This window comes from Prunus dulcis, unplaced genomic scaffold, assembly GCF_902201215.1.
Source record: "Prunus dulcis unplaced genomic scaffold, ALMONDv2, whole genome shotgun sequence".
In the NCBI taxonomy this organism is placed as follows: Eukaryota; Viridiplantae; Streptophyta; class Magnoliopsida; order Rosales; family Rosaceae; genus Prunus; species Prunus dulcis.
In genome coordinates this window covers 46793-64046 of record NW_023010054.1, presented here as the reverse complement: position 1 = coordinate 64046, position 17254 = coordinate 46793, and the positions used below count along the sequence as shown (strand labels likewise).

At 31.6% G+C, this 17254-nt stretch overlaps 1 protein-coding gene and 1 long non-coding RNA gene across 2 annotated transcripts; both read left to right on the top strand.

Annotated features, from left to right (window-relative positions):
• Window positions 1-7278: 7278 nt before the first annotated feature.
• LOC117612716 lies at window positions 7279-15104 on the top strand. Its single transcript, XM_034341383.1, has 10 exons — window positions 7279-7443; window positions 9586-11638; window positions 12351-12367; window positions 13147-13420; window positions 13531-13630; window positions 13720-13844; window positions 13931-14012; window positions 14114-14246; window positions 14430-14562; window positions 14660-15104. Exons 2-10 carry the CDS (start codon window positions 10354-10356, stop codon window positions 14668-14670), a joined length of 2160 nt encoding a protein of 719 aa, XP_034197274.1. The 5' UTR covers window positions 7279-7443; window positions 9586-10353; the 3' UTR covers window positions 14671-15104.
• Window positions 15105-15253: 149 nt separating this feature from the next.
• LOC117612715 lies at window positions 15254-16456 on the top strand. Its single transcript, XR_004583527.1, has 2 exons — window positions 15254-15409; window positions 16129-16456. It is a non-coding gene; the product is annotated as an uncharacterized LOC117612715 (long non-coding RNA).
• The last annotated feature ends 798 nt before the right edge of the window (window positions 16457-17254 follow it).

Sequence of the window (17254 nt, the reverse complement as noted above, 5' to 3'; positions counted from 1 at the left end):
AACATGGCATTATATTCATGTGTAATAAGAATAAGAATTTTTTTTCTTAAACGAGCATGATGAAGTCTGATGTGAGTACAAAGAAAACTCCATACCACGTGATGACTCTAGCTCATATAAGAAGGAAGAAAATTCAAAGAAAGAAAACATACCAAGAGCAATGTCGTGCTGATAACGTGTTATAAAACTAGAGGGACAAATGTAGAGAGAAGTGATATGCTAAAGATAAAGTTTCACCTTGTTTATTCTCATCTTAATCTTTGGTAGAACCACCTATTTATAGGCTTACAAGATAGGATATTGGATACCATCATTTACAATATACCTATAGGTTACAAGCACTAATTACAAATACTTAGTGCATAGGTTACATAAAATCCAACGGTAGAATACTAAGAGGTATGGTGGTCATCCACCAACCCATGCATTTACAACAATATATATATATATATATATATATCCTAATTGATGGCTAATTTATTTGTTCATAATCTTCTTGTATTGATTGGCTTTCTCTTACATTGCATCCAATGTGCTCACATACCAAAACGTCTATATTTATTTTCATATCTTCTGCATTGTAAGAGAATATCTCATAATTATACAAGGATATATGAACCAGGTACATGAACCGTGAAAAGGTACTTACAAGGGATCTTAGAAAAGTGAAGATTTTTACTGATTTTGAAGGTCACAGTTCCATACAGCTATACAAAAGTGTACGCAACACTCCCTGAACCAGTAGCTTTAGCCTAGAATCACCAGTGTCCTTGTCTCAGTTTGTGTTTTTATGTCACAGAATATGGACGTTTAGTTGAGGGGAGAGCCATTCAGACAGAGGGAAAGAAAAGTGGAAGAGCATTAACCAAGATGACAGTATTTAGCTATTCAAATTAATGGTTAGCCGTTGGAATTTCTTTGAAACAAGTTGCGCCACTTGTTGGCTAAAGATTTATTATATGAAACACATACATGACATACATAACATGCTTTGTTTCTGGTTCAAATTGATGTTAATTATAAGTGTCTCCTACTAATTTGGAGGGTTGGTCTGGAATATTGTTCTCTACCATTGCTTTTATTTCTGCTAGCTCTACTTACTGTCTGTGGAGAAACACTATATATGCCTAGCTACAATTGTATGTTTCACTAGGCTTTTTAAACGACTATATAAAGTAAAATTATTAAAGAATTATTGAGAACAAAAGCATGTACTATGTACGATAATTTGGGCCGAAGAAATTTGTGGAACTGTGTTAGATTCCAAATTTGCAGGCACTTTACTTGGCTTTCAACCAGAATCTTGCTACAAAAGAAACTGAATAAATAATTGCTTGAATTAAGAAGCTAGAGTTCAATTCTCGTCCTTCCTCTCTTTAAAGATATCTTTAGAAAAATATCTTGTACACGCCGTTGTATCGAATCGTTTTTCAAGCCAAAAGTAGGCCTCCTCTGTACAAAAAGAGCTCAAGGGGACATCAAACTTTGTTGTACAATTGTTCTGAAACTACCTGAGAGAATATTATGTGAAGGGAATGTTGAGGGTCACAAATCTAAAGGACTCTGTGCTCTTTAAAAATTATAATATATTGCACATCCAAACAAAATTTAACTATTAACCTTAGTTTATTTAACAAGCTCAAAAACCAAGTTGCAGATTGCATATCAAAAGGCAAGGCAACCTGAATTTCTTAAAACCACGATATGGATTGCAGAAATGGGGAAGATTCGGAGATTTTATAATCATTGATAACAGATTATTGTACATTAAGTTACTAATTATCGTTGTCGGACTTACACTAGTGTTACTTATGAGAGCATAATGGTAGTGTACGTCCGACAATGGTAGGCATAATCTGTACTTATGAGAGCTTTAATGAACAGACAAATACTTAATACATTTATTATAGTGATTCACAAACTAGATACAACTTTTTTGAATAAAATAACATTATAATACACTAACGCAGCTCAGGCATTTCCAGTTGGGTTTACAGACAGTTGAGGTTGGACATCAGATTCTGACGCAATCTTCTTGTGTATTCTGTCAATGAAAGCAGCAGCTTTGTCGTCAATGCCGGGCTCAGCTACCCACCGACCTCTGTCCTCCACACTATGCCACACCTTTCCTACACTCTTATACGATTCCTCCACCACAAGGGCGGATATGGCTAACTCGTCACCTCCCCTGCGAGGCCTCCTCGACTTGAACAAGCTGAAGAATGAGGAGGAGGAGGGTGTTTTCTGCCTGTTGTTGCCTCCCATAACTCTTTTTTGACACAGAGATATTAAACAGAGGCTTAAAGAGATTTTGAGATGAAGAAAGTTCAAAGGTTACTCTCTTTGGTTTGTAGTGGCAATAAGGGAGCTGTTGTGTATTTATAGTAGGGTGGAGAACCTTGGAGGATTCAGAAAGCCAAGGAAGTAATGGGTGGTTGAGATCACAAGTAAGACCAGAGAAGAAGAATATTTCCTATGGTCCTCTGCTTATTTCCTATGGTCCTCTGCTTTCTCTGTTGACCAAAACAGACTTGAAGACATTATGGGCACTTTTATTTTTCTCAAGTAGTGTCAAGAAGTTGTCTTTTTCTTCAGAAAGTAGCTTTGATTCATGCATGGTTAGGTACTTGTAGAGTTTTTGTTTTTATTTTTAAAAGGGTTTCCTTGTTCCAAAAAAGGAAAGATAATAAGGATTCTTCAGGGAAGGCATCAGATGGTATGCGTTGCTCAGAAAGTCAGGTTTCCTTCTTAGGCAACATTGCATGCAAGCCGTCTAGCTAAAAGCTATCTGAAATTTTTACTTTACTAATAAATGCCAGAGTTTGGCATCCCCCCAACTTTTATTATCCCCCCAACTTTTATTCCATCTTTTCAAGTCACTAAAAAATAAAGCTCCACAGACTCCCTACCCTCCTCCCTGTTGTAGAAATTTTTTGTTTTTTGTCTTTTTACATGTAGAGAATAGAAGTGATAAGTAATGAACTCTCTATTTATTACTTTATACTTTTACAAGCGTGCTTGAGTTTGTACAAAAGTAAATTGTTAGGTTTTGAGTTTGACTCTTCCTAAAATTCCTCAGGTTTACGGGTAAAATCCAACCAACAATAGAATACTTAAATTGAACACTAATTTTATGACAGTTAACAGTGACTTTTAAGCTTAATCATATGGGGAAAAAAGACACTTGATTCCCAATATGGGCAGATCAATTAGAAAGATAAATAAAGCCAAAGAACTCAATTTATGCTAATAAGCATCTAGCAATATGAACAAAATAACACTAAAACACTAGTGGAGCCTGATAAAAATTTCGTTTGAAAATACAAAACAAAACCCAGATGACAAAATCAATCAAATAGAGTGACAAGGATGACTTACACTTTGAAGGAACCTGAAAATCAAGTTCTGCAGCAAAAACCCCAAAAGAAAAAGGAAGGAAATTTGTCAGTGAATCATTAAAAAAAGGGGCAAAAATGTTAAACAAAACAGAGATGAGGACGATGGAGAAAGAAACGCACAATGGGTTGGGTCATAATCCTCTGAACTTTGGTGCTCGCCATGGCTGCGAAATTCAATGGGTTTTGGGGTTACAGAAAGAGGTTTTAGTCGAAGAGACTTTGAAGAAACCCTAGCGACCCCAGGTCTTTCTTTTTGCTATAATACGAACGACAACTCTGTGGTACAGAGAAGAGACGCAGAGGAGAGCGGGTGAGGGAAAGAGAGAAGAATAAACGCAGAATGTTTGGGAGGGAGAAGAGTAGAGACGCAGTGAGAGAATGAGAGAGAGGAGTTGGCGGCGCAATCGAATCATTTGGCTGTATGAGTACATTCACTTTTTGAACCGTTAGATTTAAACAATTTTGATCCAAAGGTACAGAATAAGTTAATAAAAACACCCAAAAAAACCCTTTATCAATTGACTCTGCCGAAAAAAATTATTGGGTGCACTCACACAGGCACGCCATATTACTAAATAAATAAAGTGTAATAGAAGAATGACAGAAAAGAAGGAAAGAAACAAATAAAATCCAAAACAATAATGGGATGGATTACCTTATAAGTAATTCTATATATACTAAAACCCAATGCAACTAAACACTGTAGCTAAGCACAGTAAAATTACGAAAATGCCTCCATTTAAAACTGTACAGCCAGCTTTTCCTTTCTTTTTGCACAGTAAAATTGCCATTTTGCCCTTGACTGATTGTTTTGTATTTTTCCTGTTTTGCCCTCTCTTTCCTTGGGATGTAACTAGCTGTTGTTTAGGGTTGAGAGGTGTCTGGTTGGATTTCAACTAGCTGGTTGGAGAGCTATAGGGGTAAAATGGGAGAGCTATTGGTTCTTCACTGTTTAAATCTGGAGGGTTCCACTGTTTTACAGAACCACCTTTTTTCCCACCGAATTGCTTGCCTTCTTCGTTTCCATTCTTCTCATCTTCCTCTGCTCTTCCAAAGTGCTCACTTTCCAGCTCCCTTGGGTTCTATCAGGAAGGGGATTAAATCTTACAGATTCGCTGAGGTATTTCCAGCGTTGTTATTCTTAATTTTTTTACTCAATTGTCAATTAATTTTTCTACTCAATTGTCAATTAATTTTTCTGACTTCTCTGTTCTCCCACCAAAGCAATATATGACCACTGGTCTGAGAAAAACAGAGTGTAGTTTGTGAGAGATGATGCAAAGCCCATTAAATTGGTGACACAAACCAAACTTACAGCTAACATTGGTGACATAAACAGATCAGTCAAAGCATAAAAACCAAGTTTTTTCACAAAAACAAGAACAGAGAATTTATTTCTAAAAATGAAATCCATCAAGCACACACCTCTAATTTGAAGCCTCTTCCACTGTCACTGATCAAATGGGTTTTACCGACTAACCTCCTTAAACAAAGCACCGTGTGTTGAGCTAGAGACTGGTATAGCTGTTGACGGGAAGAGCTCTGCCCAAAGAAGAAGATTTCCTTCAAATGGTAGACAACCATGAAATAGGCTATTCCAGATTTGGCCAGCAACCATGCCTCAGAAACCCAATTAGAAAGAAAGAGACTTTATAGAGAGAAGTGAAGTGCATGGGTCTCTCTGTTTATGTGTGCCTGTGTGTGTGTGAGAGAGAGAGAGAGAGAGAGAGAGAGAGAGAGAGAGAGGCGTGTAAGAGACGTTTGAGTTTTGTTTTTGTGCACACAACATAGAGTGAGCTGGAGAGATGGGTCAAGAGGTGATGAGTAGGACAACTTTGTACTTTTCTTTTGTTGGGTCTATCTCAGCATTGTACTTTTGTTTTGTTGGGTCTAATAGTGTAAAGTTGCAATCATTCTTAGAAGAGTTAAATTTGGAAAAGAGTCAATAGGTTAGCAACTATTATGGCTCAGGCACGGAATGAGAAGGGAAAGGTATCTTGCCAGGTGCTTTAAGATTTGTGACCTTACCCAAATATGCGGATCCCCTGCTGATTCTTTGGTGCTGATAGTGTCCGTTTGAATAAGAGGGCACTGTTTCCTTGGCTACAATGCAAGTTTGTCTGAAGGAGGCTTTTCATCTAAAATGAACCTAGATCCGTACACATGTTGTGGGGTTAAGGTTCTGGATGGTTCGTATTTGAATACAAGAAGAATCATTATACTATATCTTCCATTCTCAAGTATTTCTTTCATATGAAGAATTTGTTGGCTGGGAATTTTTTTGTCAAGAAACTTTCTTTCTTTCAGCTTTTTTGTCAAGTGATTTTTTGTCAACAGACTTTTTTCTCAAAATAGAAATTGACAATTATTTTATCTTAACCTCTATTTTTTTTTTTTTTAAGGGTTCTCAAGAAACATTTCACTTGAGTCCTTGACTTGGTGGGCTTGATTGATTATGAGTTTTGAGTCAAATGTGCTCACTGTGTATATCTGTTCAACTAGGCTTGATATTAATATATACATATTGTTTAATCGTTATAAAATTGAGTTAATTCTTTGATATAATAAGAGATATTTATAATTGTGAAGTTGTTTACACAAAACTAAATTTATGTTGGTATTAAAAATATAAGCAGGATTTCATATAGCGATGTAAATTTTGTCATCTTTTTCTCATCCTGTGATAACCTAGATTTCTTTACAAATGTGATTCAATCAAAATATAATTCAATTATTGGTTTATTTCACAGCTTGAATACACCAAAAAGCAAGGAACTGAAGATTTGCATTCTACTGCCATTTTCAAGGTATAAAACTACTCTAATTCATTGTTTTTTTAAATTGAGCATTATTAGTAATGTTAGCCAATTGATTTTATTTATTTTGTAAGATTTTATATTTGCTTTTCATCGATTATGCTTGCATACAAGTTGTTTACAAAGAATCTTTATTTTGTTGATTGATACGAGTTGGATATACTTTTTTGCTAAAATTTTCCTCCTCTTTTTAATATTTTCCCTTTGATGTTGTCATTGAATATTTTATCCAAATCATTAATCTGATGAACTTGGTTGATTATAAATTTTGAGTTCAATGTCTCAATTGTACATATAGATTTAACAAGACTTTATATATATATATATATATATATATATATATACTGTTTAATCATTATGAACAGAAATTGATTGTCTGATAAAATAATAGATATCTAGAATTGTTATATATTATATATATTTTTTCTATAGCTATGTCATTTTGATCGAATAAAAATTAGTATCGTTTCTTTATAATTATAATGCAGTTATATAAAACAATTTTGTCCTATATACTTTGTTTATAATAAGTATGCATGTATGTAGATACACACACATATCCGATCCAAATATAATTCAATCATTTGTTTATTTGACAGCTTGGATACACCAAAAAGAAAGGGACTAAGCATTTGGATTCTGCTATCATATTCTAGGTATAAAAACTCTTCCAATTCATTGTTTTCTAACATTAACCAATATTAGTCATCTTAATCACTTGATTTTAATCATTTTGTAAGATTTTTTTTTTTTTTTTGTTTTCATTGATTGTGCTTGCATACAAGTTATTTACAAGTAATCTTTATTTTGTTCATTCATACAAGTGGAATATGTTTTGATGCTAAAATTTTCCCTCTTTTTTAAATATTTTCCCTTTGATGTTCTCATTAAGCATTTTATTTAAATTATTAATCTGGTGAGTTTTGTTAATTATAAATTTTCAATTAAATGTCTCAACTACACAGATTGGTTAAACAAGGCTTTATATTTATATATATATATATATATATATATTGTTCAATCATTATGAAACGAAGTTGGTTGTTTGATAAAATAACAGAGATTTAATTGATGTATAAAATTAAACATTTTTGCTTTATGAATTTAATTATTTAGATTTGAACCTATTAACAAAAACTGTTCTTCTACTTATGTATTTTAGGTTCTTGCTATCATCCTGCTTTTGCATACGTGTTGGTACAAGTGCTTAACAAATTTTCTCATTACAGGTCAGTATTTTCAAACTTTTCAAAAAAACTGTGCATATCATTTATAATTAATTGATTAGCAAATATTATATGATTTCAAGATTTCCATTTATATAACTCTATTATCATATTTCTACATTTATTTTGCATTCTTAGACTTTAAATGTTATTAATAATGTGAAATATTACTTTTATATATATATATATATATTTTTTTTTCTAGATATCAACCTGTTTTTGGGAAATTGAAATCTTCGTTGATAATGTCGAAGAGAACTAGAAATACCACAAGAAAACAAATCATGCAAGAACCTCATAATCTCATCATTTCGAATGATATACAAGTCCCAAATAAAAATATTTTTCATATTAATGATGAATATCCAAGCGAGAAAATTCCCATCAACAGTGATCGAAACATTTCTCAAGCTGATAAAAAAAGACAAAAATGTGTTGAAAGTACATCATCTATCAATGTGAATACAGTTGAAACAACACTAGATCAAATTCAATTTCATCGTTTTAATCAAATAAATAAAGGTCAAGCAATCTTTCAAAGAAATAGGCAAGGTGGGTGTTTCCCTTTGCTTCAAAATTTTCTTCAAAACTTGAACTACATTGTGCTATTACTAATAACCTACATTTATGTTTTCTATTCTCTCCATTCTATACCTCTATAGGAATAATCCAAGAATATGCTGATTTTGGAGAGAAGAACCATAAGTGCATTTATTGTGGTGCACTTTTTTGGTTACAAGAATCCATTAAACAAAGATCAAAAAACAATGAGCCTCTCTTTACTCTTTGTTGCCAACAAGGAAAAATTAAACTTCAAAGTCCAAAACCAACACCCTTTTTTTTAGAAAATTTGCTGGATCCTAAAAAAGGGAGAAAAAGTGTATTATTCAGAGAAAATATCAGGGTTTACAATTCTATGTTTGCATTTACTTCAATGGGAACCAAAATTGATAAATCAATTAACAATGGATCAAGCCCTTATGTTTTTAAAATCAGTGGTCAAGTTCATCATTTAATGGGTTCTTTATTACCTCTTGATGGTCAATGTCCTAAATTTGCCCAACTTTATATATATGATACCCATAATGAGGTTTTGAATCGACTTGATGCAGTTAATTGTAATCAAAAAAATGAAAAACTAGATCAAAACATTGTGGAAGGTTTAATCCAAATGTTTGATCAAACAAATGAATTGGTTAAACTTTTTCGAACAATTAGAGATAGATTTGAAAAAGGTTCTCTTCCTCCTCTAAAGATCACATTGTTAGGCAGGCAATCCAATGATAGCAAACAATATGAACAACCAACATGTGATGAAATTGGTGGTTTAATAGTAGGAGATATAGGCCTTTTTGATTCAAATAGAGATATTATAATAGAATTTAAAAGTGGAGAGTTAAAATGCGTAACAAAATTAAATCCAAAATACATGTCTTTACAATATCCTCTTCTTTTTCCTTTTGGTGAAGATGGGTATACACCTGACTTAAAATGCCATTGTACAAACTATGAATCTAAACGAAAAAGAATTTCTATGAGAGCTTTTATAGCTTATCAAATACAAGAAAGAGTGTTTCAATTCGATACATTATTAAAAGGTGGAAGATTGTTCCAACAATTTTTAGTAGACGCTTATGCAACACTTGAAGAAGATCGATTAGATTATATTAGGAAAAATCAAAAAAATTTAAGAAGTGAGGTCTATAAAGGCATTTATGATGCAATTTCAAAGGGTGATAATGATGCTAATAACGTAGGTCAAAGAGTAATATTACCTAGCTCATATACTGGAAGTGCTAGATACATGCTTAACAATTATCAAGATGCTATGGCAATTTGTAGACAATATGGAAATCCTGATTTATTTATAACTTTCACCTGCAATGTTAAATGGCCTGAAATTGTAAGAGAGTTTAACGCAAAACCTGGATACAAACCAGAAGATCGGCCTGATATAGTTTCAAGATTATTTAAAATAAAACTTGATGATATGATTAATTATATCAAATCAGGAGAACCTTTTGGAGAAATCGAAGCAGGTATATTTTAAAAACACACCATTTATACTACTCTCCATTTTTATCATTTTATTAAATAATAAAACTAAGTAAGAATTTTTTCCCTTTTTTTGCCCACTCAACACAGATGTTTGTACTGTCGAATTCCAAAAAAGAGGATTGCCACATGCTCACATGTTGATCTGGTTAAAACAAAATTATAAATGTTATTCAGCAGTTGATATAGATTCTATCATTTCTGCCGAATTACCGGACAAAACTGTAAATTATGATCTTTATGATATTGTGACTCAATTTATGATCCATGGTCCATGTGGACAAATAAATCCTCATTCTCCATGTATGCGAGAAGGAAAATGTTCTAAATCTTTTCCCAAACAATATAAAAGCGAAACAATTTTTGAAACAAATGGTTACCCTGTATACAAACGCCGTGACGATCCAACAAAATTTGTGATAAAAAATGGAATGCAAATTGATAATAGTTTTGTAGTACCTTACAATTCTAAATTACTACAGAGATATAATGCTCATATAAATGTTGAATCCTGTTGTCAATCAATGCTTATAAAATATCTTTTCAAATATATAAACAAAGGTTCAGATAGAGCTAGAGTAGTTTTCCAAGAGAACCAACAAGATGAAATACTTGCCTATCTAAATTGTAGATACATATCTCCATATGAAGCTGTTTGGAGGTTGTTTCAATATCCTATTCATTTTAGAAAACCCTCAGTTGAACGATTACCAATACATTTACCTTTAGAACAAAATATTATTTTCAATGGTGATCAATCGCTTCAATCAATTGTTAACCGAAAAAATGTTGAATCTACAATGTTAACAAGTTGGTTTGAAGCTAATAAAACTTTTCATGAAGCACGAACATTAACGTATGCAGAATTTCCTTCAAAATTTGTGTGGGATTCTCGCACTAAGATGTGGAAACCTAGAAAAAAAAAAAGGATCCCTTGGTAGAATAGCTTATGTACATCCTGCATCTGGTGAATTATATTATTTAAGAATGCTTTTGAATTTGCAAAAAGGGGCTTTTCACTTTAATGACCTAAAAACTGTTAATGGTATTATAGAACCATCATACCAAGCTGCATGTAAATCCCTAGGTTTGTTAGGAGATGATAAAGAATGGATTGAAGCCTTAGCAAATGCTGTCAACACAGCCACATGTCCTCAATTAAGGCAATTATTTGTCACAATCATTTTATTTTGTGATGTAGGAAATCCTCAAATCCTTTTTAACACTTATTGGCAAAATATGTCTGAAGACATTTTATACAAATTACGACAAACTTTCGAAATGCCAAATCTAATTGTATCTGAATCTGAATTACAAAATTCTCTTTTATTTGAATTAGAACAGCTTTTCAATGTATCTTCCAGCTCTTTAAAAGAGCATCACCTTCCTATGCCTGATGAATATAGAATGTTAGAACTTAGAAATAAATTGCTTAGAGAAGAATTAAATTACGATTATAATAATTTAGAAAAAGAACACGCCATTTTAGTTACACAACTTAACAAAGATCAAAAAGATGTATATGATTGTGTTGTAAAAACTGTTGAAGAAAAAATGCCAGGTCTTTTTTTTGTCCACGGTCATGGAGGAACAGGGAAAACTTTTTTGTGGCATACCATAATAAGTAAAATTCGATCCCAAGGAAATATTGTTTTAGCTGTTGCTTCATCAGGAATAGCATCATTATTATTACCAGGTGGTAGAACAGCTCACTCTAGATTTAAAATTCCCTTAATTATTAACAATTGCTCAACATGTCAAATAAAAAAAGGAACTCATCTTGCCAAATTAATTGAAAAAGCTGCTTTAATTGTTTGGGACGAAGCTCCTATGAATCACAAACATTGCTTTGAAGCATTAGATAAATCACTTTCAGATATTTTATCACATTTAAATCCTTTAGATAACAATGTTCCATTTGGTGGAAAACCTTTATTATTAGGTGGTGACTTCAGACAAATATTACCAGTTATTCCAGGAGGAACAAGAGAAGAAATAATAGATGCCTCTCTCAATAGTTCTTATTTATGGCCTTTTTTTAAAATATTCCATTTAAAAGAAAATATGAGACTCTCGAAAAATGGATTAAACATTGAAGAAAAACAAAAAATAAATGATTTTGCTACATGGATTTTGCGCATCGGTAATGGTCAAATTATTGATATAGATGATCCAAATGATAAAGATGCATCTTGGATCAAAATTCCTCAAGATTTGCTTATACATTCATACACACATCCTATTCATTCCATTTTTTTAGCAACATACCCAAATTTTGAAAGAAATTTCAACAATTTTACTTATTTAAGAGAACGAGCTATTGTAACACCTCGAAACACAACTGTAACTGAAATAAATAACTATGCAATTGATTTGTTACCTGGACAAGAACGCATTTATTTAAGCTCAGATTCTTTATGCTCATCATCTGAAAATTCTGAAAATCTTACTATTCTATATCCTACAGAATTTTTAAACAAACTTGAATTCAATGGTTTACCTTCATACTATTTAGCTTTAAAAATAGGAATGCCCATCATGCTATTGAGAAACTTAAATCAATCCTCAGGTTTATGTAATGGAACACGATTAGTTATTACACAATTGTATGATAAAATTATCGAAGCAAAAATACTTGCTGGTAGTAATATTGGTCACAAAGTTTTCATACCTCGAATAAGCCTTACAGCAACTGAAAGCAAATGGCCTTTCATTTTTAAAAGGTGTCAATTCCCAATTAGACCATGTTATGCAATGACAATAAATAAAAGTCAAGGCCAATCATTAAAACAAGTTGGACTATATCTTTCTCAACCTGTATTCACTCATGGACAACTTTATGTTGCATTATCCAGGGTTACATCAAGACAAGGTCTTAAAATCTTAATAGAAAATAATCAAGAAGTACCAAATAATTACACTAAAAACATAGTGTATAAAGATGTTCTTCAAAATTTATAATGAAGTTCCAATTTTGATGTATCCATAATTAAATATTTGTATATTTTTCCTCATGCCTTTTAATAAATATATACATGCATTTTTATACTAACAAAAAATATATTTTATTTACAGGTTTAAAACACAATGAGTTTCACTTATATCCGTGATTTACAACCGTTCCAATTTAACAAGAAACTCAAAGTGCGTATTTGCAGAATGTGGCGACCAAAACTTATTGGATCTACTGATCAATTTGGAGGCCTTCAATGTATCTTGGTTGACCAAAAGGTAAGAAAATCTCTTTTCTATGTTATTTCAATTTAATTATAATAACACCACTTAAAGACACCCTTTGTTTAATATCTGTTTCTATTGAGCTCCCTTAATTTTTAGTAGATATTAGCGTGTCAGTGTGTGTTCTTCCTATTATTAATATTGCACCCATTTTCCTAGGAGGCCATAACCATATAAAGTAAGTATAAATTTAGTCCAAATACTTTTATAGAGGATCTAAATAATTAAGAATATTGCAGTAAACTATGTTATCTATAGGCTTTGTTAGATCTACATTCATTATATATAATCTACTTACTTTTTTATTTTAATTTTTTTTTAAAATGAATGTATTATCATATATTTGTATTTCCTTCCTTTTAAATATAATTTCCCCTTATTAATTTTCCTCTTCCTCTTTTTTCAATTATGTAGACAGATGCAATACAAGCTAGCGTCAAAGAGATCGACTATGATTTTGTAGCGACGAAAATAAAAGCTGGTTCCATTTATGAAATAACACATTTCCACACTGGTCGCAACAAACCATCTCACAAAATTGTACCACACGTTGCACAATTGTTCTTTAATGCAAGAACAACTTTCAAAGAACTGCCAACCATTCAGCCACACATTCCACGACATCGATTTTATTTGGTTGATTATACTCAATTGTCCACTCGGATTGACAAAATTGACATCCTAACAGGTAATACTTTATATATTATTAAAAACTATGCATATATATACAATAAGTATTTCTCCAAAAAAATTTCACATTTTAATACCCTCATAATATTTTCTTTATCATATTGCAAGATGTTTTTGGACACATTACTGCAATACAACCATTGGAACAAAAAATGGTGGGCAATGAAAGGCTTGAGGATAAATGTGAAGTCTGCATCGAAAATATCAGGTACAAATATTCAAAAAATATTTATAATTCAAATTCTAAACTATTATATCTCTTTCTAAATATTTTTTCCCCTACATCTAATTATTCAGGAAAGAAAATGTTAGAATAACCCTGTGGGGAAATACTGCAAAAACTTTTGATTCCCAAGCTTTACAACAATTGACATCACCAATATTCGCAGCTTTTACAAGCCTGAAAGTTAAACAATTTCAAGGTATCCAGTTTATTTTCACTTTCCCCACTTTTTTATACTTCATTTCAAATAAAAACAAATCTAATTCATTATTTATCAATATGTAGGGAAAATTGTTCTAAACAGTAGTGTCTCCACATTAATTTTTATCAATCCAGATATACAAGAATTGGCGGCCTACAAAACGATGTATGAATTGTTATCACTTTTATTCTAACATATACCTTTGTTTCCCCATTTACCTAAATTAACACCTCTTTTTTATTATATAAAAATAACAATACCCACAGCTTTAATGACTCCACACATGCTATTAAAATGATGCCTTCTTCCGCCGCTCAACTAATGACACCTCAACATTTAGAAGCTGCTAAAAAGCTATCTGTCCAAGAGTTAAATGTTCTTGATCCAGAGACACATAAGGTAAATACACTAACTTCTTTCTTTAATCACTTTATTATTCATATTTTAATATACAATTTCACAAATTATTCAAACTAATTTTCACTTTATTATTCTCTTATCACTATATATTTTATAATTTTTTTGCTATATTAATATATATTTTTTAAATATGTTTTAGGACACTCATTTTATGCAGAGCAGCTATTACGCGTTTTGATACGCGTAATGGTTGGTGGTATAAAGCATGTCCATCTTGCTTTAAACAACTTAGAACTGCTGTCCACCGTGATGAACTTTTGTGCCCAAAACACAATAATCAAATTCCTCTCCCTTGGTAATACAAATCTCAACAATTTGTTTCATTTTATTTTTCCATAATTTAAACACAATTATTATAAATTATTAAAACATTACATATATTTTACATACAGGTTCAAAGTGAGCTTGGTGCTTGAAGATTCAACTGATGAAACTAATGCTATCATAATTGGAAGACCAGCAGAACAACTGTTTAAAATTTCTTGCAATGAATTGGTTGTTCAAAGAGGTTTTACCGACCAACAACAATTACCAGATGTGATTCTGCAAACAAGAGGACAAGTTAAAATTTTCCAACTTCGATTTGGAAGCATGAGAAGTGATTTCAACAGAAATGATCTACTCATTCAAGCAATCTTCGATGACACAATGCCACTTATTGAACCAACACCGCAATCATCTGACAAAAGTTTGGCTGCACATGATACAGAAAACATTGGCGCCCAAATGGTTCCACCCATTACCCCACTTCTCTCAAAGCAAATTCCAAGTGCATCTTCCACAAGCTCAGCTGATGCTTCTATAACAGAAGTTACCCCAATTTCAAAAAAAAGATACAGAGACGCTGTCAAAAGAGCTCTATACCTTTCGTCCATCAAAAAAACCAAAAAGGTTAGAATTGATATAATAATTAATTCCTTTATATCAATATTTACACATATTCTAACATTTACCAATATATTTCTTTCTTTTCCATCTAACATTTCTTTAAGTCATGTTCAAACCAAAACCGAATCTGAAAAAATGGTCACAACAAAAAGCATGGAGGAAATTATATCAGATTCTGATTTACCAATCATTGGCTTAAAGAAAAAATCAAGCATGGAGAATTTGCCAACCAGCACTTCTACCCCAAAAATAGAGTTTGTATTCTCTAATTCACTCATCTCATTTAAATACATTTTACATCCATAATATTCGATTATTCATACCTTCTATCATGTTCTGATTGATGCTTTGTTTTAATATATTATAAGATTGTCTCTACTTATTGTATAGGTAAAAAAAAACCATTTAACCACTATTGGATTAACAATAAATCAAATTTTTCCATGCTGAATGTTTGGAAATACTATTAAATTGTCATATTTACAGGTAAATTTTTTAGGAAAATGTCCATTTTTCAAGGTAGGTTCTGCCCGTTTTTTAACATAAATGTCAAGCCCTTAATTAATTTTTGCTCTAAATAACAGCAAAAAAGTCATATATTCCTAATACATAAGAGAATTAAAAACCTAAACATTATATTTACATCCTTTTTTCCAATTTCTCTTCAATATATTCAACCATAATTATTTTGCCTCTCTTCAACTTTTCCTTTAGATAAACACAAAATTTAAAATATGTTTACTTTGTATTACTTCAATTAGAAAACCATCTACAGCTTGCTCATTAGTTCTCTTAATTTTGTAACTTTGTATTTCCTACATTGAAAAACTATTTATAACTTTCTTATTAAATCAATAAATTATATTATTCCTGTTTATACATAATTAAATGTTTATGATTATTGTTCTAACTCAATTTCCCCCATTCATCAATATTAACATTTACTATTTTCTCACTTTTTTTTTTATAACAGGGTCAAGACCTCCATCAAAGAGAAGAAAAATCATGAAGAAAGTGCAAAAACAAAGCTCGCCCAATTAAATAGCATGCTGTACAAAACTATCCAACTTTTGCTATTTTGATGCCTACTTCCTACTATAAACATCTCAATGTATATACAAACAAGTGTAGTATTTTAACATAACAAGTAGGCTGTAAAATATGTTATTACATGCTTTTTTGCAACTTACACTCCTTTAGTTAAACATAATGTTATAAATTAAATCTCATTGTATATATAAACAATCTAACTTTGTCTACACAATTTCAAAACCCGCAGCATCGCGCGGGCTTTCCTGCTAGTAATTACTAAAGATAAAAATAATAAATATATTTTAATGATTAAATGCGACGAGGTAAATTACTCAAATAGTCCTCAAACTTGTACGCAATTTACATTTTGGTCCCTAAATTAAGTTATGAGTCCAAATAGTATATAAACTCTATTTAATCGCTCATTTGATCCAACCGTTACATTTTCTGTTAAATGTAACCAAATTTTAGGGGTAAATACGACTTTTCATAATTAACAAACAAAATAGGGTTAAAATAAATACAAAATTAGAAAATAATTGAAGAAAAAGAGAGGAAAAAATCATGAGACCCAAACTCCCTCCATTCGATTTCTTCTCCCCTATTCCAATTACTGAGTTTTTATTTTATTTTTTATTATTTTTTATTTTAACTTACGAAATGACCAATTTACCCTCATATTTAACAGCAATATTGACATAATGTAACGGTTGGATCAAATGGGCGATTAAAATAGAATTTATGTACCATTTGGACTAATATTTTAATTTAGGGACCAAAATGTAAATCGCGTACAAGTTTGAGGACCATTTGAGTAATTTACCCTAAATGCGACACAACAAAATCCGTCTTTTAATGCATATGCATGTATGAGAATTAACAAACAATTTTCCCCATATACAACCAAGAGTGGATTAGAAGCCCCATAAATTTATATATATATATATATATATATACAGTCCCGATCTCTTGGACCACAGGAGTCCAAGAGATTGTGGTCACTCACCGTTGGATATTAATTCAATGGTTCAAAAAAGTTTCTTAAAAGGAGTGCAAGAGTGAGTGAA

Coding starts and splice junctions, on each gene's coding strand:
- LOC117612716 (XM_034341383.1), top strand. CDS start 10,354: ATGCAGAATTTCCTTCAAAATTTGTGTGGGATTCTCGCACTAAGATGT. Junction 13,845..13,930: donor GAAAGTTAAACAATTTCAAG/GTATCCAGTTTA, acceptor ATCAATATGTAG/GGAAAATTGTTCTAAACAGT. Junction 14,247..14,429: donor TTGATCCAGAGACACATAAG/GTAAATACACTA, acceptor TATGCAGAGCAG/CTATTACGCGTTTTGATACG.